Genomic DNA, 25882 nt, shown 5'->3' with positions numbered 1-25882 from the left:
CACTTCCGCCGCGCGGCGCGACACCGCGGAGCGAAGGAGGGGCGGGGGGGCGGGGGGGCGGGGCGTGGCCTCAGCACAAAAGACAGCACCACGGGCACCGTTGTCCCTACAGCGTGTTTTAATATATTCCTAAGTACAATTCGTGTCTGATTTCGGAAATACAAATACATTTTGAATGGTTAAAAACAAAAAATTAAAAAAATATTTTGAACATCAGCCAGCTGAAAATATATTCATCTAGTAAATTATCTCTCAAAGCTTTTATATATTTAATTATTCTAACGAAACATAGTACCCTTAAAAAACAAGTTCATAAAAATGTAGAAACGAAACTGTGGAATAAGATCACGGGGATACAGACACACACGTTCAGCGCACACACAATTACAGCGCTCGGGGTCCTTCGAGCTCAGCACTCGTGGGACAGAGCCCGGCAGCAGCGCTCCGTCACTGCACGCTTTACTCCGTGGGGAGCTGCACAGCAACGCCGGCACCGACAGCGACGTCTCCGAAGTCAGAAAACCCCACGCACCCGACAGTAGTACATTGCACACACACGTGGTTCGCATACACCCATCGACAATTGGTCGGAGTAGTAAATCAGTGTACAAATTAAATAGTTCCAAAAATGTGCAAAAAAGTCAACGCTGATAGAAAAAAACACTTGTGTACATACATTACAAACTGTGCCCAGCATTCAACTGAGAGTAAAAACATTTACAGTGAGAAACAGATAGATTAAATAGAGAATTTAATGGCTACGTAAAAATGTACAAGAGAAATTTACAAATTCTTATTCATAGCTTCATGAAAACCAAGTCTACGTTCCGACTGATCTACATCTCCTCCATGTATTTACAGAGATTCTCCACGGTATGACTGCGGGAGGGCTGAGATGAGATGAGAGGCTTTGAGGCGTTAACGGCGGCAGAATCGAGGGCCGACACCGACCTCACACCGGTACACGTGAGAAACCAACAGTGGCATCCCACAGCCTAACACCTGCTCAGCAGCTACACAACCCTCGCTTTTAAACGCACTGGAGGTAACCTTCTCCCCAAGGGATGGGCTGTGAGTGGGGTAAGAGACACGGAAACCTCTCAAGTGTTTCCCGGCAATATCCGCTTTGGGGTGAAGTGTCTTCGTATCTTCCAGCAGAGGACCCTGACCTCAGTCCTCATCCGCGGACTCAGCGTGAGGACTGAACCACGAGATACAGTTCTCATGTACGTTAATCCAGTTCCTCTCCCTTTGAAGTAAGTTCACAAAAACCTAAGGTCTAGCCAAAGCAAGACTGCTAGCACTGCTCCTCTGGAATATGAGAAACGTGACTTTCTCCATCCCATCTCCCCTGGAGTACACCCATGTACACCTGCTGCTGGGCCAAACCCACGCGCTGCCAGCCCCAGGCAGCAGAGCCCTGTGCAGCACTGCCCCGAGCTGCAGCCCGCACAGCCCAGCCACACAAGGCGCAAGTTACTCACACCTCCTCGGAGCTTTCAGTGGCCACCACCTGCAGTAGTTATGACAATGAGGAAGGCCAAGGGGGGAAAATAAAGGGAAAGGAGTTCCTTTGTTTCAGTTTAAGAGTACTGATTTAGAAGCCAAGTTGGTGGCACTACTGTCCCCACAGCCACATGGCTGTGGGTGACACCTGGCTCTCACCTAAAGCTGCTCCCCAGCAGCACGGAGATGCTGTGGCACGCACAGCCATGCAGGTCACAGCCCCATCCTTAGGGTGTCCCAGACACAGCCCAAAGCTCAGGCCTGGCTACAGAAGGCACCAGGTTTAGACACCATGCTTAAAAAGAAAAAACCCACAAACCTCCAAAACACCAAACCCTTGATTTTAATGGTGCATGAATTTTGCACACCAAAGCAGCATCTAAGGCTCAAACCTTTCGAACACAGGAAGTGTCTGCCACTGTGTACGAGCACCTGGTGGATGTATCCGTGTACCTACGGGTAGCAGTACCAACCCATGAACGGTCACAAGTGACTCTATGTCTGTGGGAACAGAAAAGCTTTGGTAATTCTGTGCGGTTGTACTGTACTGCAGACTTGGCACTGACACAACACAGCAAGAAGAAATGGGACTGGCAGTAATACCTTGCTTTTCTTTCCTAAACGCGGGACAGATTTTAAAGATTAAACAAAAGCACTGAATGATAACTGACTGTAGGTCTGACCAACCTGCTCGAGTCTCTGAGGCTGCAGTCACACGTTGCTCTGTGCTCTCTGAACTATCTGCCTGCTGCCCCGCACCTAGCGGTGCTGCAAGGTGGCATTATCCAAAAGGAACTGGAAGTAATTTAATAGGACAACATCAGCCGTGCTGAGAAATCTCGATTTGCTTAGACAGATAATGCTCCCATGCACTGAGCAGACAGTCGTTAATACAGTACCATGTTTGCAGATGTACCAACTATAATTTCACATCCACTATGAACTCCACAAGAAACACAGAGTCTGGGACCCAAAGCTGGAATGCTGAATCTCAGCTGTAACAGCACTGCTGCAGCCGGAGAGAGGTCATTTCCTGGTCTGAACTGCAGTCTACAGTCTCCAACATGCCCACCTGAAACCTGTGCTAGAGTTGGAAGCACTCCAGAAGTGCTCCAAATATCACTTTTTCAAGTTCCCTATTTAAAAGTCTGATGCAGCTGGTAACTGAAGTACACTTTCCAACACAGTTAAGGGAAATCTGTTTGGGGCACTTCAGGGTATTCTCTAATACCAATTTGGTGACGTATGACTGCCCTAGTGTATCAGTGTGGTACTGCAATATGAACAGAACTAAGGTATACAGAGAGAACCACAGAATCATAGGATCCTTTGAGTTGGAAGGGACCTCTAAGGATCATCGAAATTTAACTTCAGGCAGTAGCTAAGAAAAGAAGCAACTTTCCATTCTGTTACACTGAAAAGGCTGTTAAGCTACAATGAGAAGTGCAAGTCAAGTTAATGAAGCAAGACCAAGCTGTCAGGGAAAGTCAATGCAAATGTACCTATTGGCTTCACAAGGTATGGATCTAGAGAGTCCCTGCACGGATATATCCATCACCCAAATTAAAAATAAAACTATTTGCTCTAATAACACTGAAGCTTTCAGTCCTGCTCTAACAGCACAGTTAGTTTAACAGGACTGAGGGTTACACCTTTAAAACCCTATTAGAGAAGCAGCTGAACTTTTGCTCCTTAATACATGGAACAGATGATAATAAAACTCTTCAGCAGATAAGTCCCTTGTAAATATGGGTACTCACTGTGAACCTGGATCCTTCCTTCAGGGGAGCATAGCTTCATAAGTTCATAAGTTCATAAGTTCATAAGGTTGGAAAGGACCTATAAGATCATCTAGTCCAACCATCCTCCTATCACCATCTCTACCCAACTACTAAATTAAGTCCTTCATCACAGCACTTACAGAAAAGCAAAACGTAACCCTGCAGCGGTTATTATTTTCATTGGCATTTTCTGGTAATTGGATTTGATAACTAAGAACAATTGAAGATTCTAAAATGCTGCAATCTTCACTAGTAAGACACCAAAAGAGGTGAGAAGGGGCTGCGTCTCTGCAAAGCTCCATTAACAGAGCACTGAGCATCCCATCCCACACATCCTCTGGAATGCAGAACTAAGTTTGCTCATGGTCACACCAGCAGTCAATGAAGAGTTTTACAGACACTGTATACAGATGCACTGCATTATTTAATGCACACTGGCTTACTACGTTACCCCAGCACAACAGCATTGAAGTATAACATGCAAGGGTATGAGTATGAGCTAACCTTCTGGTCAGAGTCTGCTTATCTTAGCTCAGAACATGTATGGTAGCCATCCCCTCAATTTATTGCACGTTACTTAGGTCAGTAGAGAAATTCTCCTTAGGGTAAATAAAACAGTTCAGGCCTAACCCTAGAGAAGTTATTAACATTTAGGTAGGATTGCTGGAACGGCCACAAGTCTTCAGTTAAGAAGTGCTGTCTCTACGTCAGCACCTTTCCAACATTTCAAAGAAATGGAGGGGAACACATTCTGCAAATTCTTTTTAGGTTCCAAAACGCTTACCATTGTCATGACTGAATGCCATTTATAGAGAAGGCACAAAAGCAGCAACTTTGATTATTCAGTATTAAAATCACAATGAGAAACTGACATTGCAATGTATGAGCCAGCACTGTCTCACAAAAAGGACTCAGTGTTATAGAAAACAGGATTCTGAAAATATTCAAGCTTCAGATTCAGAGAGTGCAGTTTCCTTTCAGAAGAGTACCTTTAAACATTAAGAATGCTACAGATAAAGCTGGTTACGCTTTCCCTTTAATGTCCTTTTTCAGTAATACAAAGCTTCCTTGCCTTTGCAGACATCACTGTCCACAACTGATTTCTCTCTACGTATTTTCAACTCTGTTTTGGTACACTCTCGATGGTTTGAAAGCAATCAATTATCTGATCTTTAAATTAGCTACATAAGCTAGGCTGTATGTTAAATTCCCCTCCCTTGCTTTCACTAAATGTTGCTTATAAAGCAACGGTCCTTTACAGCAGAGTATGCACAAGTTCTTCCCACATTCTGCTCTCATAGGGTTTACCCAGTGACAGAGAAACCCTAAGTCAGTCAGCGTAAGCAGACCTTCCTTCCAGCCTTCTAAATCTTCCCTGATTAGGATTGTCCTTTCCACACTCAGCAAACCTGGCACAGTTGCGTCCCCTGACTGAGAAAAGTTTCAGTTGGAGAAAGCACAAACAAACAGAAGAGGGCACCACTCGGCCCCAGGAGAGATGGCCAAGAACGCATTCAACCACAGGTAAAGCAGCTCGGATAGATCCACACTCCTGTTTATGCTCTGGCCCCAAATTTGGCAGTTAGCAGAACTGCAGAACTGCCAGGAGTTTACCAGCACAAGAATGGGTAAATTTACTACTCTGCCTCCACGTACTTCATAATTCTTCCAGTCCCCTAAAGGTGTCAAACAGAGCAGTGCCTGGGACAGTAACACAGTGTTGTCGGAGTGGACAAGCTTCACAGTATCAGCCTGTCTGTTCTTATAAAAGAAAAGCAAACAATGAATCATCCAAGCAGTATAACATTAACTCAGTTCTGTAGTCCAACCGTTTATTTCCAAATTCCCTTTTAAGTTAATGTGTTCCACAGAAATATGAGTTTGACTTTTCTGTTATGAAATTCAGTTACTAACTACCTCTGATTGGCACCGTGACATCTCGACTGAGAAGCTCCAATTCAGAGTTTCTCCTTTGTCCTTTTATTCTTTTCTTTGAGAAAAAGAAAAAAGTCAATTAATATCCAATTTATGGCAGTGGGAAACCTGAAGAACACTGCTAGCAGGGTTACGAGGCTGGGGTAAGTACCTGATTGCTGGGGCTCTGTGCTTGGGGCCTCTCCTCACAGCTTTGTGCTGTGCCTCCTTGATCATCGTTACTTTAAGGAAAATAAAGCGGAGTCTTTCTTTACTCAGTGACTTATTCCCAGTGCTAAAAGTTCAACTTTATTTTAGGATTTTTTAACACATCCTAGATGACTGAACTGTGTTACTGAAGCAACGCTTACAGTGCATAAGGGGAAGGATTTGATATTCTTTAGGCACTTGATGTTGACATACATTCCATGCTAGCGCCTCCAAGCTTTGAAGAATTATTTCTTACGCATCGTTCTGAGTCGTGTAACTCATACACCACAGAAGGATCAGTCACTCCCATTCCCCCAAACATTCATGGCGTTGTGGAGAACTGTCTCTCGACATCTCTAATTTTTCTTATCTAAGATGATAGTCTCCCTGCAAGTGTATGCAACAGAGGATTTTCTTTGGCAGATACAGCAGGAGACCTTCTCCTAAATATTTACATCCAACAGCTGACTCTTTCCTACTGTGGAAACATTCCCCTTGCAGTACAGTAGTTCCTAGGATCCATCATCTGTTTACCTGTAATTCTTTTCCTGTTAAAAATATACAATAGAGATTTTGGAGTAGAACTCTCTTGTCAGTGTCAAGTTCACTGTTTTGCTGCTGTTATTCTCTTTCGGTCACACAGGAGTACCAGTCAAGACACACTTTTGTACAAAGAATTCCAAGTTCCTCCAGCTTTATGATTAACTCTCAGAAACATATGATCCAGCTTAAATTACACAATGCAGAAACTCATTAAATTGCTAAAATATAAGAACTTACAACTCTCTGCTGCAAGTACCTGTAACTTAATGAACAATCTCAGAGGAGCACCTTCTTGCCCTCTGGCTGCATGTCTGTTTTTCCCTGCACCCTGAGTCAGTCAGCGGTGTCAGAAAAAGTCACAGTTCCTGACTGTCCAATCATTTGTATTATTTTTCCCTCTTTAAATAAGGAACAAATATGTACTAAAGTGCTTTATCTACGTGAACCACATCAGTACATTATAGAAACAAGAAGTTCTAGTCCTGGTGGGAGCAGGGAAGGGAAGATTCTCAATTTAGATACAAAATTTAGATTGTTTACAATCTAAGTGAAACAAAGATTCAAGAGAACACGTTCTCTCTCTTGTCTTTTTTCTCCTTTTTGTAAAAAATAAAAAACAAAAGTGCAGTCAAATAGAAAATAAATGCAGCAGATGCAAGCCGAGTTGAGGCAGGCTGTTAGTGATAGTGTGCAAACGTGTGTCTTAGCAGTTCATCTGCAAACGGTCGCAGCTTGGCCTCGATAAAAATCCTTTTCAGGAAATCCCGAGCATGGTCTGAGACATGAGGTGGTAACTGGGGATTGGTTGGCTGAGTGGCAATCTTAAAGATGGCAGCCATTGCTTCAAATTCTGCCCACGGGGGCTTCTCAGTGAGCATTTCTACCACTGTACAACCTACGCTCCTGAAACAGAGGCAAAAGTGAGACAGCAGGTTACAACAGAGTTGTGCTCTTCCAGGAACACAAGAAACATCAAATAGCTTCTGCAGTACCACAGGGAAGCAGCGTCCACTTATCTCTACGATGCAGCTGTGATGGAAAACAGCTATCCTGTCACAGTGTTCAATCAGTGCCTGTGCACCTCCAACACAGCACCTCAGTGAGGAATGCACCTGGACACCACTGCTTGTGTGACAGCACGGCTGCTATCCTGAGCGTGCCCTGCAGGCTGACACAGCCTTCGTGCAACACTGCCTCAAAGGATCCTCTTGTGATCACTAAATCAAGGGCCCGTATACTGCCAGAGCAACAATTCCAAGATCTCATGTCACACTCTCCAAACGAGCCAGTGCTCTCACGGGCTATCTTCTTCAGCTTAGACCCCAGAATAAAACATTCCAACTTCTGATGACAAACACCTTTGTTCTGCTGAGAAACCACCTGTTCTGAAATCATGAGTTTCATTAGAGAAGTTGTGTAACATACCAGATATCTGCTTTTCTGCCGTACCCCTCTCCACTGATAACTTCTGGACTCATCCAGTACGGAGTTCCCGTGACAGACTTCATTCCTGTACCAGACAGACAGATGGTCTGGAGTCGTTTGCTGGCACCGAAGTCACCCAGCTTCACATTGCCTGCTGAATCTCGCAGAATATTTGCTCCTGGAAGGAAGAGAACACAGCTTTGGTGTGAAAAACAGTGATCAAAAAGCTTTGTTTCAGTAATACAGTTCAAGATGGGTCTGGGGCTTTCAGAGAATTTCTCTGCTTATTCCTATTGCTCTATTTGGGGTTCAGTAAAATCAACTGACAGTGCATCTTTTGCATCCCAGGCCTTTCCCAGGAAGTCTTGGTCATTGTAAAACCCTGCTGATGTAAAAAGACAGGTGCCATGTGAGGGTAATAACCTGAAATAGAAAATTCTCTTTTCACACAACCATAAATGCCTCAATATGGTACTAACACAGAATCTCAAGCTACGTCACAGACTTGCCCAAAATATCTATCTGCGTGACAAAAACATCACAGATATTCCACCATGTTGGGGAGGAAACATGACTGATATAAAGCAAAAGGAAAACCACAGGAGTTTTAGAGGTTGCTCAACACACGTATTTTGCACCTCACCACCATCCTCCCACACATCTGTATCTTGCTTTGGCAGCTCTTGCAAGTCCCCTGTACCCATCAGCATAAATAAGTACACCAGTTTCGGGGCAGGAAAGTGCAACAAGTATGAGTCACCCCTGCCAGCCACTTCTAACAGGGAAAAGCTGGGAAGCTTCTGCACAGCTGATAGAAACAAAACTAACAACAAACAGCCTCATGTCATGATGCTTTCCTCTGTAACATTCCAACTGTTTGTAATCGTCTTTTGGTGCATTCAAAGCAACTTAAGTTCAGAAGCAAGATTCATCATGGATGTTTTGCAGACCGACAGTAGAAAACTTTCAGACGTCTGCTACAACACACTCAGTCTGCAATGGTGACAAGAATACAAGAATTGATTGTTTCCCATCAAAGTCAGTATTTTAGTATCTCACTTTATTTTAGTATCTCACACTATCCTCCTCCTTACCTTTAATGTCTCGATGGACAATCATATTTGTGTGCAAATAGAGAACTCCCTCTAGGATCTGCCACGTGTATTTGCGGGTCACCTTCTCTGTGAGTGCTCCATACAATTTTAATTGGTCTTTGATGGAACCCTATGGCAAAGAAGTGAAAAACACTGTAACCTTCCTGGGGCCACAAGTGGTCTCCTACTAATGCTGAACTTAGTGGAGATCACATGCCCAAAATACAGACATTTTAAGCTGCAGGGAATTCTGAGCTTTCATGTCTCAGAAGAATTGAAGGATCCTCCCAAAACGAAGCCCAGAACTCACCTAAAAATGCACTTTTCTTCTGTGGGGTACAGTGCTGTAACTATTCAGAAATACAGGTCATGTTTTTGTCAGAGCACGTGCTATTTAGCTCTGCTGAACTCACTTGTTGAGAAAACAAACATCTACAGTTTTCAGAGCTGGGTTTATTTCTTATCAGAACAGCAACAGTACAGCAGTTCTGCACGTATCCAAGAGCCACACATTAAAAGAAAAGTTCCGGTATGCACTTATTCCCACACCTATGCCAGCTGCCTCCTGTCTTAAAACAGTTGAGCAGTCGACACAGACCAGCCAGCAGCACAAAGCAGAGCATTACAAAAAGAAATTAAAATTCAAGGACACCCAAGAGCTTCTGAATGCTGCAGTCTTCTCAAAGACCGCCAGCGCTTCTTATACCAAAATCAAGCTCAAAGCAAGCGTGCACAAACCATGACAATTCTGAAAGTGCAACAACGGAGAAGATACGGACAGACTGCTACAAATACCTGCTGGGACCCAGCTACTGTTGTATTTATTTAACTCGGACATTTCTTTGATACCCGTGTGCCCTGCTGGCTACTTGGGTGCTCATCCCAACATGCAGAAACGACAGCTGAAGCGCACAGGTTCTCTTGCTTACCCCTGGCATGTATTCTGTGAATATGGAGAGTGTTCTTTCAGGCGGGTCCCGCAGGAAGCCGTAATACTGAACAATCCGCTCATGCAGCAGGTTCTTCAGCAGCTGGATCTCACATTCAAGAGCGTTTACTTCCTGGAAGAAAAACAAACAACAACACCAAATGCATTCACGGAATGAGGATTTATCCAAGCATTTTAAAAGGTGGTGTGACACTCAAGGCAGGTCATCAGATTAATTCTTTACCGTTATTAACAAAACAGAATTCCTAATGAAGGCACAGAAACACGTATTGAAACAGCAGGGACACTTTATATATAGTTATATACATATATTGCACGCATATAGTTACATACATATTACACACAGTTTATATGAGCAGCTCTGCACTGTGCCTCATACCTTGCTAGTTTCTGGACTATCAGGATCAAACTGCACTTGTTTAACAGCCAGTTCTCTTCCGGTATCGGCATCGTAGCAGAGATACACTCTGCCAAAGGCGCCCTGCCCCAGCAGTTTACCCAGCCTCCAATTAGTAGGAGCTCGTGGTGCTGAAAGCAAACAAGATTTCTGTTTTAATGTAAGCTTGTCATTCAGCTGATAAAAAAACAACACAAAATAACTATTTCAAGGACAACATTTTTCAACAGAAGATGGAAAATATATTACAAAATAATCAATTACTGGTATAGATACATACACTTAAGCAGTTAGTAACAGACAAAGCACGCTAAGCAAACTTAGTAACATTTCTTCTTTTTTAAATGGAGGCCTACTCAAGAACTACTGCAGTCATCACAAATATCTGCTCCACCACGGATATAAAACAATGCCAACAATGGCCAACAAGCTATTCCAACTGACATAAACCTTCTCGTGTCTACCAAAGTTCAATACATCAGAAACATTCTTATAGCGATTTGTTACCACAGATGTATATGCCAGACAAAAAATCTAAATGAAGGTCTGCACAGCAAGCAATGAAAAAAATACAGAGCGTAAGATCTTGACCTGTGCCTATTATGGAGAGAACAGCACATTCAATCACATTTACTTTGATGACACGCTTAGTTTTGACGTGACATACTTGAATGGGAAGAGTTTTACAGTGGAGGTCAACGAAGCTCCTCAACTTACAGCGGCTGGGTGGGCTGATGTCCATGACCGTCAAGGTAGGATTGTCAATGTCACTTCCCCTTCTCCTCATCCTGTTATCTTCGTATTCTGGTGTGAAGACACTGCTCCCACTGCTGGTGCTCAGCGAGCGGTCAGTGGGACTGAAACTAACCGGTGACCGGAAGCTGTTCCCCTGCGTCCTCCTGGCTCTCGGGAAAGTCTTACGACCTTCAGTGTGACACAGAGAATACCAGAGTTACACTACAAAAAAACCCCAGCGTGTCACTTCTGTATGCAAATACTTGATGAATTCCACACAACACGGTTCAAATCCTCCGCACCGTATCACATGATGCAATGATTAGGAGATTTTCCACAAGGTTTCCAACTAGAAGAAAAATTCATCACAGGTATAAAATACATAAAGATTGGTCTGAATGGTTCACATTCAAGTGTCCTAAACCACAAGTAGCAAAATGAGGGCAATTTCTGCATCAGTTAACTGACATGCTTCAAAAACACAGGGGGCTGTGAGGGCAGGAAGGGAAACGCCCCACCTCCATTTGTATCGCTCTAGCAAGGTGTGAAGAATATATTTCTGATAAAAAAAAGAGATATTTACACCTCAGTGATGCCCAGGCTGACATATGCACTCTACAAAGAAAATAAGAATCAAAAGTAGAGAACAATTTACCCTTGGAAAGAACAGGAAAACCACAAAACAAACACCAAACACTGCACGATTCAGCGAGGCAGTCTGCGTTGGAATAAAAAAAGGACATGGACATTTGGAAAGGCAAATGACATCCAGATGCTGAGCATAACACTCACATATTTAGATAAACATTTTTAGGTCAGCGTGACTTGACAAACTTTCATCGTAGGGAGTTCACTAATTACAGAAAAAATATCTGATTTGTCATGTATTACACCAGAAATGGAGTTTCCAGGGGACTGATGGAGGCAAGTGAGACACCTTGAAAAAGCGGGCTCACGTTCAGCCACTAGTCAGGGTAATTCCAATGCTGTGATAAATACACAAACAAATTACTGAGCAGTTTTATAAACCACTGAGAAGATAACGTGATAAAACAGCCAGAATTGATCAGTCACGAGTAGCTAATGTGCTGTATCCAATTCATGAGAACATTTTCTCAAGCCAACTCAGGAAGCTTTGGCCACCACAGGACTGAAGAAGAGAACAAAATAATAAAGGCCTCGCACAAATGCTTGAGAAAATCTTTGAAGAAATGTGCTAAGGTTTGGCAGAAAAAAAGTGAAGGAGAAACAAATAACAAAAGACATCTGTGAGACTTCATTTCCATATGGGCAGTGACTGCTGCTCCACCTGTTAGAATGCAGTCACTAGTTACTCGTTTCGCATGCACCATTAAGATTTCACGACACAGGTTTCCTTCTCTAGTTTTTAAGAAAAGAAAAGCAAGTTAACCCTGTAGAACTCCCACAGAACTCATGCTTACCATCATTGTAATCTTGTTGATGATATGAAATATGGTATCTTCGGGGATAAGTTCCCCCCTTTCCAAACTTCTCAAATATTGGGATATCATACTCCACTAGAAAATAAAGATACATTTCCAAGTTAAAAACACAACCGAGGAACCCACATTCATCGTTCCCATTTGATAAACTTCACCGTGGGGAAGAACATGGGATGCGCTGCAAGCTGAAGCCTCGGGGAAAAGGATACTACAGAACAAAATCCACAAAACCTACAAATCCAGCTCAAAGTTCCAAAGGATTTCAAGAATATAAGCCAAGTTGTTTGCAATCTCTTGCTTAAAGCGGTATCAGAGGACTGCAACAAGCCTACTTACTCCGTGTTTTTAAATAGTTCCTAGAGACATTTTGGAAAATAGCAGCTCAACAGGAGATGTGACAGAACCTCAGTTACAACTAAAAAATGAACAAAAAATGCTGGTAGATGAGTCAGCACATCATGAACTGATGAAACATAGCCAATGAGTCCTCTTTTATAATGTATTCATATTTAAGGGAAAACTCCTTTATGGATAAATAATCGGTTACCCATTGCACTTGGTGTCCTGAACTGTGCACAACAATTTGAGTCCAAGCCACTCTGTGGTACGAAAGCAACGCCAGTGGTGATGAGACATTAATTCATACACATGGCACACAGCCCTCCATCGTGCCTGCGCTTCGGAACGCTCTCAGCTACAGCAGTTATGAGCAAGGAAAAATAATTCTCTTCTTACATAGCATGAAATGAAGGCTGAAACATTAAGTTAATTAATGAAGGATTATGCACCAATTTAAAGATGGTCAATGCAGTCCAATTTAACCAACCTGTGTGCCATTTGGCACTGCATTATTTGATTTTCTTTTTCTTCCCCAGAGGTAGAGGTATGTTCTACTAAACACAACAGCACTGCTGTTACACACAATGAGAAGAAAACATTTGTTGCTATGTCTTCTGCTACTGTAACACCCTTGGGTGAGGTAACACATAATATGAGCTCCCCTTTCAAGTTCTAGTACTTGCAAGAGGAAGTACAAGGAAAGCCACCATGGCCAGCCCATTCTGCCTACCTGAGAATTCCTGATGATTATCTGGATAGCTCTGTGCCCTCGGCATCCGAGATTTGGGATAGTTGTCTCTAGAAACATGAAAGCAAAGTACTTTAAAATTGCAGCTATAGTAACTAATCAATCCCACTGTGCTACAACGCCTTAGGGCTGGCAAAGCTTTTCACTATACACACTGCCGCTTGCAGATGTGGAACTCCATCTCAAGCAACATCAAATCTAATTAGGCACCAATAATCATTCAGGATCAGTAACAGTGGAAAACCTTGCTCTTCAGCTTCAGTGCAGTAAGAAAGCAACAGACTGTGCCATCAGCACCAGCAAAGCCACAAAGGAACACTGAAGTTTAACACCGTGACAGCCGAACACACAAGCTTTGTGGACACAAGATCTCTTGCGCAGCCAACAAAAATCCCTCACCAAATTTAACCCAACAAAGGCAGAAATTTGTAACGTCTCCAGACATTTTCTCTTCTCTCCAAAAAAGCCACAGGATTAAGTTAGTAATTTTAATGTGTTAAAGAATGATGTAGAATTTCTTGGTTATTATGTGTTACACTGATTAACACGTTAAGTCATCTAAAAAAGATGACTAATGAATGCAAGCAGTCCTTACCCATCTAAAGGGCTGTCAAGCGAGGGGCAGCTTCCTGAGCCAGAATTTTCAGGGCTGCTCAATGACAGCGGATCCAGCATCTAATCAAAACATGCAGATAAAGATCAACACAAGTTGTTTGGCTTATTTTATTTTAAGGCCTGAAGGTTCACACTTTTCAACTCTAATTAAAAAAAAAAAAACATCACCAAAACCAACCAAACAAGAATTAGTAGAGAAAAGGATGACCACCATAGTGAAACCCACATTAAGTATTTCTCCTGAAAGGATCCCATCATTCTCCCATTGAGTAGAATTCAGCTGATGTATTTCATACTCAGCAATGCTCCTCATGCACTGAGCTGCGCTGCTACACTCTTCCTGCAGGCACCATTGCCTCCTATTAGCACTGCACTGTCTGCACAAAAATGGCATAACAGAACAGTGAGGCCTCCAAAGAGACAGAAAGCTGAAACTGCTTGAAGGAAAAAAAAAGATGTGAATTTTGTTGCCGTCAAAGAAAAAAGCCTCAAACATGGCACAGATTGTGATGAATGCAGTTCACATAATCCCTTTAAGTTTGGCCAACCAGAACTCACAAAAATAGTAGAAATAAAACACCACAAAAAAGCTTTTAATCATCTATCTCTAGTTGTGAGCACAAGGAACGCAGGTATGCATGGTTTAAACAGAGCTGAACAGTAAAGAAAAGGAGATAAGAACACAAAATTGATCAACACTTTTCACCCAAATCAAAATCGTGTTCCACACAGAAAGCAGGACTTCATAAAACACAGTATTTTTTTGTCCCCAGATGGTTTCATCTCCCAGTAAGCAGCACTCGTAAGTTACATGAAACCTTCCACGCATCAATGGGAACAAATCCTAAAATGGAGTGCCTCAGCCAGATCCACTACATAATGAAAATAAATATCAACACTTTCTCATTGCTCAAATCTAATCCAAAGCAAACCAAAAACAGCACTCCCACAACCAGCCATTTGCCCCGGACAATATTCATTTTGTTTCTCACAATATCAGCCTTACACCCCAATCCGATACTGGCAAACATCACCTCCTTCTCTCCTGCAGTACAGCAATCTGAAATGGTCACCTATTCATCTTCCCAAGAGATGTGGGAGCAGTATCTAAACCATGAATACGGCACAGACGCCCATTTTAACTGCCTACCTCTCACAACAGCTCATCTGATGTTTTAAACGAGCTTCTTCCTAAAACAGTTTGTTTTGCTGTTGCATACAACATCTGCTGTTTCCTATGAATTATACAACAGCATTGCTGTAAATTAAGCAGTTGTCCCTTCAATTTGTATGGTCTGTGCCACAACTTAAAGGCCGTGGATACACATCTTACCTAAGTACCCACTGAGGACTTACTACACAAACAGTGCTCCTAAAGCGAGCTGGTAACTTTATAAATTCAGACACTAAAAATGAACTCTCTATTGGGAAGGATTAAATTCACCATAGGTTCAGGGATTGTATTCTTTTATTGGGCTCAGCAACGAGTCCTGAAAGGGAAATAAAACCCTCTCAGCTGCCAGATTAATTACAACTATAACTTAATGCTGTACAGTCCAACTGGCAGACCGTGGTCCGCTTCCATCGGCTCACCATCATCCCTGTAAGCAAAGTGCAGGGTCTGCTGTCAGAGCAGCAAACAGCCGTGCTGGGACAGAGCAATATGAGAGCAGAACAGTACCCTCCCGAAGTCCCCTCCTGCACTTCCACAGCAGCACTTCCAAGAGAGATGTGTAGGGCTGAAGAAGGGAACAGAGAGAGGACGAGGATCCAACATACAAACCTAGCCCTGGAGGCTGTCCAGTATGAATTAACCTGGCCTCCTATGAAATTCCTTTACTTAAAATCCTGCTGACAGCTCACTCAGAAAGACTTCCACGTTCCTTCAGTGCTCAGGAGTGAAAGGAGACCCTGATCCTCAGAGCTCATCCGTTTGGCCGCTCAGAGATCAACAATGATTTGTCCAGGCCAAAAGAAAATCACTTCACTAAACAAATCCAGAGCTCAGGCTGGAGGTGAGCATGTGGTAATAATAATGAATAGCATCCTGGACTCGAATAAGAAGATTCAGCCCCTACTCCTAGTTCAGCCACGAAGATTGTGTAACAAGTTGCACAACTTCTCTGCCTCTATTTTTATTATTCTATCATCTGTCTCTCATTTACTCAGCTCATATAAACCACCACCTCCTGCCATTTGTCAATACCATGCCAATGTCAACAAGAAGATTATTTCGATATGAAGCATTATTTTCTCTCTTTAAAATAGCTTATTGTCAATTCTGAGAAACACTACATTCCCTCTTCTTTTCCTAATGTTTTTAAGTGGAATTCTGATATTCAGAGCAGGATTTTCATATGCTAATTGTGCTAATAAACCCACACCAACAAGGTGTCTCCTGCTGTAACTTTTATTTTAGTAACTCACCCATCTGTCTTGACAATAAAGAATGCAATCTTTTTGTAGCAACAACTTTAAATTATTTAAGAGACTGACAGAGAAAAACAGGTTTCTACTGGCGTAAATAACTGTAATTACTGTAAACTCCTACACTGATTGTGTTTTCTAGGGCTGTCAATCCCACACCCTTCCTGAATAGCAGAACTTCATAAACCAATCTCACTCCAGAAATCTTTAATTTCAGTCAGTACCTGATCCATGCTTTCTGGAATGAATTCACCCTCGCTGTTGATACTGGTGAACGACCCATTTCGGGCCACCTGATGCAGCTCATCTGGAATGTACCCTGGGGGAGGTGAACTCCTGTCGTGATTATTAGAACCTAAGGAAAGAAAAGGGCTGGTCAGTGTCCTCTCATTAACACAAAATCTGGAGGCTTTATTCAAATGGCCCCGGGTTCAGATTCAATGATCCAGTCTGCCTGGGTAATGTGCTGCTTTAGAAGCTTTCCAGATGCCTGTTCTGTAATCTGCAAACCAGGAATTATGAAACACACAGGGCAAGGATGCCTCAATTACATTTAACTTCTTTTTGTTCCCATTAATACAGGAACAGAAGTATAATTTGTCCACAGGTACATTTCCTCTTTGGTAGGAAGCAACAATCCAAGCCTCTTCACCACTACTTTCCCACATCAACTAATCCTTTCTACCTCTTGAGAATCTCAGTTTCCCTTTGTAGAACATTGTTCCTTCAACAACACGAATACCTGTATTCCTAACAAATGCATAACAAATTGGCTGGAAAAATGGTCTCTAGTTTCAAAGGGAGCTATCACCACACCAACTTAAAACATGGATAGGCAAAAGTGTTATTATCAATGCCAGAAAAAGCATCTTGGACAAACGTTCATATATATAAAGGTTTAAAAATATGGGAGTCTAATCTCAAGTGAGAAAATGTACTGCCAGACCTCCCAGAGTACAGACTCTATAGCACAAAGATTTGCTGCTGAGTTTAAGAGAATTAATTAATAATTAATATATATTTAATTAATATAATTATAAGAGAAATATAAACTATCTGTGCTGAGAACAGTATCTTCAAGAAGAGAATATCACACAGGCTGTTCTAATGACAGCTATTAAAACGTGCAGCTCACCTAATACCGAAAGCCGCCTTTTTCTTTCTGTCACACCAAACACTGTGTTATCTAAATCTTCCAGCGAGGGCAGGGGCTCCACATTAGTGACACTGGGTGACTGAAAAAGAGTATATATTACAGACTGCAATTATTAATTACTTTGTACTCCTAATGATCAAAAAACTTCACTAACTTTTAAAGCCTTTGCACAAAGCACTCTTTTTCCAATAAGGCAAAATCAAGCTTATAAACTTATGCAAACAGTCATCTACTTTAACAGCTCATTCTTAACCCCTGAAATAGCTTTCAATATATACCACTACACAGAATCCTATCGATATCACAGCTGTGGTCAGCTAGACAGTAACAAACTAACTCAGTATTTAGCACTGCTGCTACATGGCACAGAAAAACGCATCACTAAAGGATGGTTTCAAATAATCACAACAGCATTAAAACTGTGCACTTCTCATTTCTGTATCATATCATCATCCTAAGGAGCATTTCTCAGGCACTGTAAAGAAGGCACACAAAAAAGGAGGAATTAGTACCTGGGAAAAGTTAAGACTGACTCAGTACAGAACACCAATACACGCTTCTTAATTGAACTAGAGAAGTAACACCTCATGCCTTCAACTGGGAAAATCTCATCTTTAAGATGAATTATACTCCAATCTGAAAACTGAAGGAAACGGCATTTGAAATGTCAACTCATACCTGTGTGTTCCCATGTATTACAAGCAATATCTTGAGACTCTTCATGTGAACACTACGGTCAAGCAGTTCAACAGCTTTGTCCAGGTCATCCTGCGTGGTTAGTGGAATTACAAGCTACAGAAAGGAAAAAAATCATGAACAGACAGATGTCAAACAGGACAAAAGAAAGAAATTCACAAGTCAGATATAGGGGAACAAGTGAACAGGCACATTTCACTCCAAGCAACCTGACAATAGGGTTCACTAACAACCCCTTGAGATACCATCAGGATGCACAGAGAACAGAAGCGTCAAGCTCAACCTGAACTCCTCTTTTAGGGCCCTGAGCAGCCACAGCCTGTCAGAACAAGTCTTCACAGAGCAGGAACAAACACTTCACATATGTACATCTTTCAGAGAAACATGTGCGACAGCACCAATGTATTTTCCACCTCAACTGAAATAATGCAAGTCTGTAGGAAGAACAAGTCCTATTTCCTGGCTATAAAGTATGTTTTTCTATGGCACATCACAGCTGCATTTGCTTGAGACACAGTTCATTGAGATATGCCCCATACTGTTACACAGCTCACACATCTCACCCCTATTGTAATTCAGACAACAGATTTGAGAACACACATTAGAAATGTGGCCTTTTGTCACAGGAGCGGCTGCCACTGCTAACAAGGACAGATTTCTGCCTTGAAACAATTCACAGAGGATTTAGAAAATACAAGCTACTACCTCATTATTGCAGTAAAGTAAATCCATGGTCTGTCCAAATGCGACTTTAGCTTTAGCTCCAAGATCTTCAAGTTTGACAGGCCTGGGTAGCTGGAGTATCCTGAAACACAATTTCAGTCACAGACAAATTTATCCATTACTTAACAAAAATCTGCCGTCTCATTATTTAAGAACACTCTTACATTGCTAAAACAATCACAAGTGATATTTTATATCATTAAAAAAAATGAAAAACAGTGAAAAAACTATCATGGAGCCCCAATTAATGCTAAGTGCTTAACTTGCTTACATACAGCTTCCTTCTTAACGCTTTGCCTCCACTGCAAAGGTAAGTTCTTAGAAGCTTCTACAACTCCCTACTTCAGGAAACCAAGCAAACCAGCAGGCTACGACAGAGGCCGACAAGCTAAGCGTCAGTCCTTATTTTCTGAAGATTAAAAAGAATTCCTCATCTGAGGAAGATAACTAAAGGCTGCCATTTTTACAATAATGAATTACACATTCAAACGATGAGTTCATCAGTACCTGTGCCAACGTTCTCCCAGAAGAATGATTCAGTTGTAGTCAAAATTTCCAATTTTCATTTAATCGGATGTCCCTCCAAACCAAAAAGCCCCGCATGCCTTCACCTGACCTTTTACAATGGAGAAGTGCTGTATAATTTGGAACAGAGCACTATCAAACAAGTGACTAAGCTAGTGAGGGACGCTCGCATAGAAAGTACTTCCATTTCGTTCGGCAGAAAACACAGCAAATGTGAGTGCCTCTTTTATCAGTGTTTTAACATGCACGTTGCTTAGCTAACTATTCCTTACGGAAACGAGCCTACAAGTCAGGCCATTTGCAACTAGAAATTATCATTACAAAAACACAATATAATGATATAAAAACCACATCGATTGCCACCGCAGTGAACCATTTGCTTAGCAGGTCTGCAACTCAGCCCATCGCAGCGTGTGCTCCTTGGTGCAGAGTGCCACGTTCACCACACAAAGGAACTCTGGAATCACTTCCCTTTCCTACTTCCCGTTTCAAGAACTAGTGAGAAAGCCATTGCATAAAATCATGAAATGATGCAAGGAAAATAAGTTATCTTTAGATCTACATAATCGAGTAACAGAAGCACTGCTACTCAAGCAATGAGCCTCATCTGCCCAATACTCTTGGACAAGCAGGCTCAAGCTGCTTTGAACAACCCCAAACACAGTCAGACTCGTCACCACAAAGGCTTGGGGAAAGCACTGGTCCAGGTACTCCATGCTTCCATTCATAAGGAATTGTTTAACGCTGTCAAAGTGAATTAAGGTGGAATACTGTGGCTGTGCAGACCGGCAGTGAGGAGGCAGTACTGCTTTACATTCACGCTTCTGCTTATTTCACAAGTGATCCCCAGGTAGAAAAGTCCGAAGTTTTAAAAGCATCTTCAAGCCTTATTTCCTCTCAAGTACATGTAACACTCAACCATTACCAAGTCTGTTACCTGTGATGTTCAAAGAAGTGACAGAAAGATGCTAAAGAATGTTAATACCAAGGGAACGTACTGTTCTTTTCCTATCGTGCCTAACAAGGAATCACATACTGCAAGCAGCATGGACACACTCTGCTATTGCACACTACTAAGGGCTGCCAAGGAGCAGCAGAGGGTTCACTGCAGTGCAACCTTTGCTTAAGGGGAATACCATTGCTACTGACAAACAGCACGGTCACAGCGTTATTTCCCTTTTCATTAAGAATTTTCCAGGACTTTATTTGATAGCTACTTTTGCACAGGTGCAATCCTTTCAGAAAGGGACAGCTGCAGTTTCTGCAAACCACTTCTGCACAGAATTGGCGACAGACTTCTGTGGAAACATCTGAGCGCTCATCAGAGCAGAGTTCAGTGCACACATCATTCACCTCACACACACACAAAGAAAATAGATATAAAGTGGTCATAAAGTTTTAAAATAATTACATTTGAATTATAAATTCAAGTATGTTTTCCTGTTACACTTCTCAGACTGCTCCCTCTGCAGCACAGCTCACCACTGACATTAAAGATCGAGGCTCCTTACTCCAGGTATCAGAGTAACAACACATTACCATGCTGCATGATGCAGCAGAACTAATTATTTGCTGTTCTACTCACATTTCAGATGCTAGGCTACAAGTAGCCACCTGAAGGGTACAATTATAGAGGATATTACCTATAACCCAACATATTAAACAGATCAGTTTTCCTGAAATTGTGTTTACATCTGAACTAAATTTAAGATCAATCCAAATATATTCAGGTACTTGAAACACGTAACACAGTTTATCTGCAAGTTTGTGGTAGGAACTCAACAGAAGTCTATAAAGCACAATAAAAACCAGGATTGTTTCCTATGCTCCCAGCTTACCTTTTCTCACCCCGATGTTCAAATTTGACTCTAACATCGTTCTGTAACAGAAAGGATACAGAAACAGCACTGTTAGTTTGCTACCACCTCCTGCAGGGAAAGCCATGAAATTTCATTCAATAATGGTAGGTTGTAAGTAAGACCTTGATGCAGCCTGTATTACCTTCTGTTCTTTCTGATTTACCAAGCATTGTAACAAGCTGCTTCTGCTTAAATATCAAGAGAGGCTTAAAGCATGTAAAAAGTACACAGACAGTAGTGAAGTACAATTAATGCCTCTGTAAGTTAACACGTTATTTTAAAATCAATATTTTTTAATATTAACAGATGAAAAGATTAAAGTTCAGCACGAAACTGAGCAGCAAAGAATTATTTGTTGTGAACACACTCTGCTATGGCTGCAATGAGAAGCAACAGGAAATTAAAATTAACATTGGTAAATGATCCCATCACTGTCATTCTTCTACACTCAGTGACATGTGGGCATAAGCACAACATCTCACTGCAAAGGGACAGAAGACAACTGCTCTTTCAAGCTTAGGTTGTGCAGCTGGTGAACGAGTATTCCGAACTATTTACCTGCCTGTTTTAGTTTGAAGCTGAACAACACAGCTGCCTTCCTCATATCCAAAGAAGCTTTCCCCTCTGTTTTTAAAATCACCATCACCACTTACTTTTACAAAACGAACTGCAAAGACACTTGACAATTCTGAGCTACAAGGAAGGATACCTTCCCAAGCAGCACCCTGTGCCTCTGCACCCAACAGCCTGATGCACAGCACCACCATAAGGAACCCTGATAAAGCCAGGACAACAACAGTAGCTTCCTACAGCTTCCAAGCCTTCCAGCAACAAGAGATCTGGTTCTAGCTGCTGAATGATTTTCGCTTGCCTTGTTCCCTGTTTTGCATGACAGCAACAACAAATGAATGATAATGCACAAACAAATGAGGACACAGTTTAGGATTATTCATACGTCATGAAATATATCAACTATTTCCTTCCAGAAGGTAACATTATTTCGAAGTGAAAAACGAAGACAAAAACTCCTTTTCCATCTATGACATCCTATCATTGGTTGCTTGCCTATTGCTTTCTTGAAAGAAAATAGCTGATGCCTTTGCTACCAGGACGGGTTCTAATGTTGCTGACTGTTGTCTGTTGTGCTTAAGAAACATACCTTGTTTCCTGAACATCACTGTTTAAACACACGTAAAGCTAGCATCCATGCATCCCATTTCCTTTAACCAACATATCTGTAAGCATCTGCAGCCACAAGGTTATAAAATCGTCATACAAAACGTTTCAACTCAAATGGCTCAACTATATTTTCCTGACTTTATTTTACTTTCAAATAATTATGACTCACATCTGTATATGACGTCAATATCCAAAGTCACAGCTGAGAAGTAACTCACAATACTAGCAGTTGTGTTGCTACATACTGAACTTCAGTAGCAAGAATCAAATGTGCCTCTCTTGATAGTGTAACAACCAAAAATATTCAAATACTTTCATCTTGAGTAGGTTAAGCAGACCAGTGCAAACTAACAGTACATGTAACAGTGGTTTGGAAACAAAGGCTCCAATCACATAAGCATACAATTAATTGGATACTTACCCACACTTGTCACAGCCCTACCTTCACCTCTCTGAGCCCCTCTACAAAGTAGCTCAAACCTACCCATAATTTTGTTTTTCCAGCTGTGTTGAATGTTTTTCCAGCTATGTTGGAAAACACTAAAGCTGAGATCTCACATCTCTAGCATAAGAACAAACTAACAAAATATTCAGACCATAGATGGAGTAAAAAAGTGTAAGAATGTTTCAGCTGCAGTGCTGACATACATTACTAAAGCCCAGCTGACATCTGCACAGCCTAATATACTTGCAAAGCCCATCCTACACAAGTATTTTCAATAGAATTCAATAGAAGGTGCTACCACAGCTTCACATTTTAAAATACTCGAAAAATAGTTTAGATCTCCATGCACTGTCAGAGTACCTCTGTAACCTGAGATCCAGTTTACCAGGATCAGAGTCAGTTAAGCATATGCTGCAATCAGCTCTGAAACCCTACAGCTTCATTTTGCTAATTTTAGAACATGAACAAAGGAAACGGCAGCGGAGAGACCAACAGCTCATTGTAGCACCAAGAATAATGACAGAAGTCACAGCAGGGCAGTTAGATTTCACTGGGTTAGTCAACATACTAAAGATTACCTGTTTTTTAGGTGAAGATGACTTTGGTTTTCCTGTTTCTTGCTGAGGCAGTACAGGACGACTGGCCTTGTGAAGCACAGCCAAGTCCTGCATGATTGAATTCAAAGCCTGCTGCTCATCTGCTCAGAAGAAAAAGAGAAACGTAAATGACTGTTAAATCTCAAGTATGGCACTGTCGTATGTCCCATTTAGGCAGCATGGTTCTAAGATCTAAACCCCATCCTATATTGCAATATGTAACTGCCAAATTTTAAACACTACCACCACACTGCAATACATACAGTCAATTGTTAGCAGTGCTTAAGGAAGCAGTCGTTCCTTCCTTTCCAGGTCAGTCCTCCTTCACTTCTCACCTCCAGCTACACAGTGACACAACAGAGCTTCTGGATTTTTTCCTACTCCTTCCTAAGAAACACTAAAACATAGGTAGCAGATGAGTAATGCTGCAGTGTGGGGAAGTGCTCCGGAGTACACAAGTTGTTTCTCACTTTCTTCTCTTCCCCCTCCCACCCCCCACTTCTCCATTTTTGCGGGCATTTTTTCCACCACTGGCAACATTAATTCAACCCTGTGATGTATAAATGTTACAGTGTCACTGCTCTTGGAAGTCTACCCATGGAAGGCGTGAGTAAGATTATTTCTAGCTGTTCATTCTGAATGATCCCATCAACTGCTCAATAACAGCAGCATCAGAGTCTCTTCTGCAACGGACAGCATTGGATGCAGTATCACGCCTACATCAGACCTACCACAGTTTAACAAACGTACATATTCAAATGGCTGCAGCAGTTCTGTGCAAGTGTGCAAAGCTTCAAGGAAGAAAAGGTTACCTATGACAAAACATCTTATGAATAACAATTTCACCAGAACTTCAGCTTTAAGGCAATGTCAGTACTAAGGAATGGTGATCTGGGTCTACAATCTCAAAACATCACTGTTTACTTATTGTATTACTAAACTGCACACCTACCTCATTTAGGTAGAGAACCTAATTCTGGTGAAAAAAACAACAAACATAAATATATGAATGTATTCTCTTAAAGGAGAAAGATGCCTTGTTCAGCAGGAAATCCCAATCTTGCACCTCATCCCACTTCACACTGAGGGAATGACTGACTTGCTACTACCTCAGTCTAAGAACAAACAGATCAAGGCTGAACAAACTCGAGTTCCACCTAAAAAACATCCATTAAAAGAGACCCAACTTAATTTACCAACTGTGAACTTACTCTTAAACTGTTAATTTACACTGTTTTTCAAATGTCCAGTCCCATGTACTCCTGCTGCATGTAGGGTGAGTCCAATCTAAAGCAAGACAGTCACAAGGAGAAACAGAAGCACTGAACCAAGGGACAATTTAGGAGCAGGAACGCTATGCAGGTCAGACTGCACGTTTGCACACAATCCTAAAATCCTGAGGACCTTGTGCTGCCAACGTGGTGGCCTGAGGCCACATATTAGGGTCTATGCTACACAAAGTTAGCATCAGAACTGAGACAGTTCTTTGCACAGGAATGCACTTTGGAGCTCAAAAGCCCCTACATCCATCCCTAACAGGAACTTATTTGGTGCTGATGTATTCTGTCATTCCTTGCCACAACACTACTACACTCAGCATACATCTAGAACACTGGATAACATCATTTGTCTACAAAAGCCACCATGCTACCTGAAAATCACTGGTTTGCTGAGGAATTAATAGCTAGATGCAGCAATTTATACAGAACTGCTCTTCCCAAGAATGGGCCTGAGAACTCAGCACGAGAGCTAGCAGATATGTGCTCCAGCTCTTCAGCTACAATGAGGTCATTTCTTCATGCTCTATTCAAATACCACCAGCTATACTTACCAAACCAGAAAATACATCTGTCAAATGGGGAAACTGGGATTTTAGTGATTTAATAAATTACTAACAAATCAGAAAGTTGGTCTGAAATTCAGTAGCTTTGGGCACTGGTCACATTGCCATTACTCATAACTCTACTAGGATACATAAATCTTATTATAAAAGCAGGTTTTAGTAGAAAAGTTCAGTGCCAGAACTGGTAGCATTCTTGCAGCTAACACCTGTTCCTTCTTCAAACTAATACACACTTCATAACTTGCCACAAATCAGTGACTTGATGGTGTTCAAGCCCATTCTAGCCCTCAGTGTGGTAAAGAAAAAATGTTTTTAGTTGTTAGATACCATAGATATAACTGTTAACATTCACTAGGTAGCAAGTTTCATACAAAGGGAAGGAAAGCTGACTACATACCCAGTGTGATTCGATAGCCATCTCACAAAAAACATTGAAGAACATCACAAATCTAATTACTGCTTTGTTACTAGGCACCAGGTGGGCTTCACTCACATAACAATAGAAGGCAGACAGAAGCTTCTGCTTTCCCCCACTTTTTGTTTCCCCTTTGAGAGCAAACATAACGAAGTGATGACAAGACTGACACAGTCAACTCCTTGAAAAAGCCAGCATGACTTTAGAAACTGACATCAAATTTAAGATGATCCAAATGCTCTACAGATTTGGAAAGCACGGTTACAGCACAGAGCCCTGGCTCTGCGTTACTGTGCCAC

The 25882-nt window shown here is 41.8% G+C and overlaps 1 protein-coding gene across 2 annotated transcripts in view; it reads right to left on the bottom strand.

Moving 5' to 3' along the window:
- Positions 1-6021: 6021 nt before the first annotated feature.
- MAP3K2 (mitogen-activated protein kinase kinase kinase 2) overlaps positions 6022-25882 on the bottom strand; it is a 40516-nt gene continuing 20655 nt past the window's right edge. For both annotated transcript variants that reach the window (XM_065750509.1, XM_065750508.1), the window contains exons 3-17: positions 23308-23426; positions 21085-21125; positions 18704-18803; positions 17981-18094; positions 17282-17381; positions 16371-16501; positions 13700-13779; positions 13087-13154; positions 11997-12092; positions 10537-10743; positions 9802-9950; positions 9403-9534; positions 8474-8603; positions 7380-7557; positions 6022-6857 (exon numbers count right to left, since the gene is read on the bottom strand). In XM_065750509.1, the coding sequence (XP_065606581.1) occupies positions 6632-6857; positions 7380-7557; positions 8474-8603; positions 9403-9534; positions 9802-9950; positions 10537-10743; positions 11997-12092; positions 13087-13154; positions 13700-13779; positions 16371-16501; positions 17282-17381; positions 17981-18094; positions 18704-18803; positions 21085-21125; positions 23308-23426 (1871 nt within the window). In that variant the 3' untranslated portion in view covers positions 6022-6631. The remainder of the gene's footprint in view (positions 6858-7379; positions 7558-8473; positions 8604-9402; positions 9535-9801; positions 9951-10536; positions 10744-11996; positions 12093-13086; positions 13155-13699; positions 13780-16370; positions 16502-17281; positions 17382-17980; positions 18095-18703; positions 18804-21084; positions 21126-23307; positions 23427-25882) is intronic.

The sequence above is a fragment of the Cyrtonyx montezumae genome, unplaced genomic scaffold, assembly GCF_038088225.1.
Source record: "Cyrtonyx montezumae isolate F1298 unplaced genomic scaffold, pur_monq_1.0 scaffold_7, whole genome shotgun sequence".
Lineage (NCBI taxonomy): Eukaryota > Metazoa > Chordata > Aves > Galliformes > Odontophoridae > Cyrtonyx > Cyrtonyx montezumae.
The sequence above is the reverse complement of the archived record's forward strand: the minus strand, read 5'-3'. Positions and strand labels throughout refer to the sequence as shown.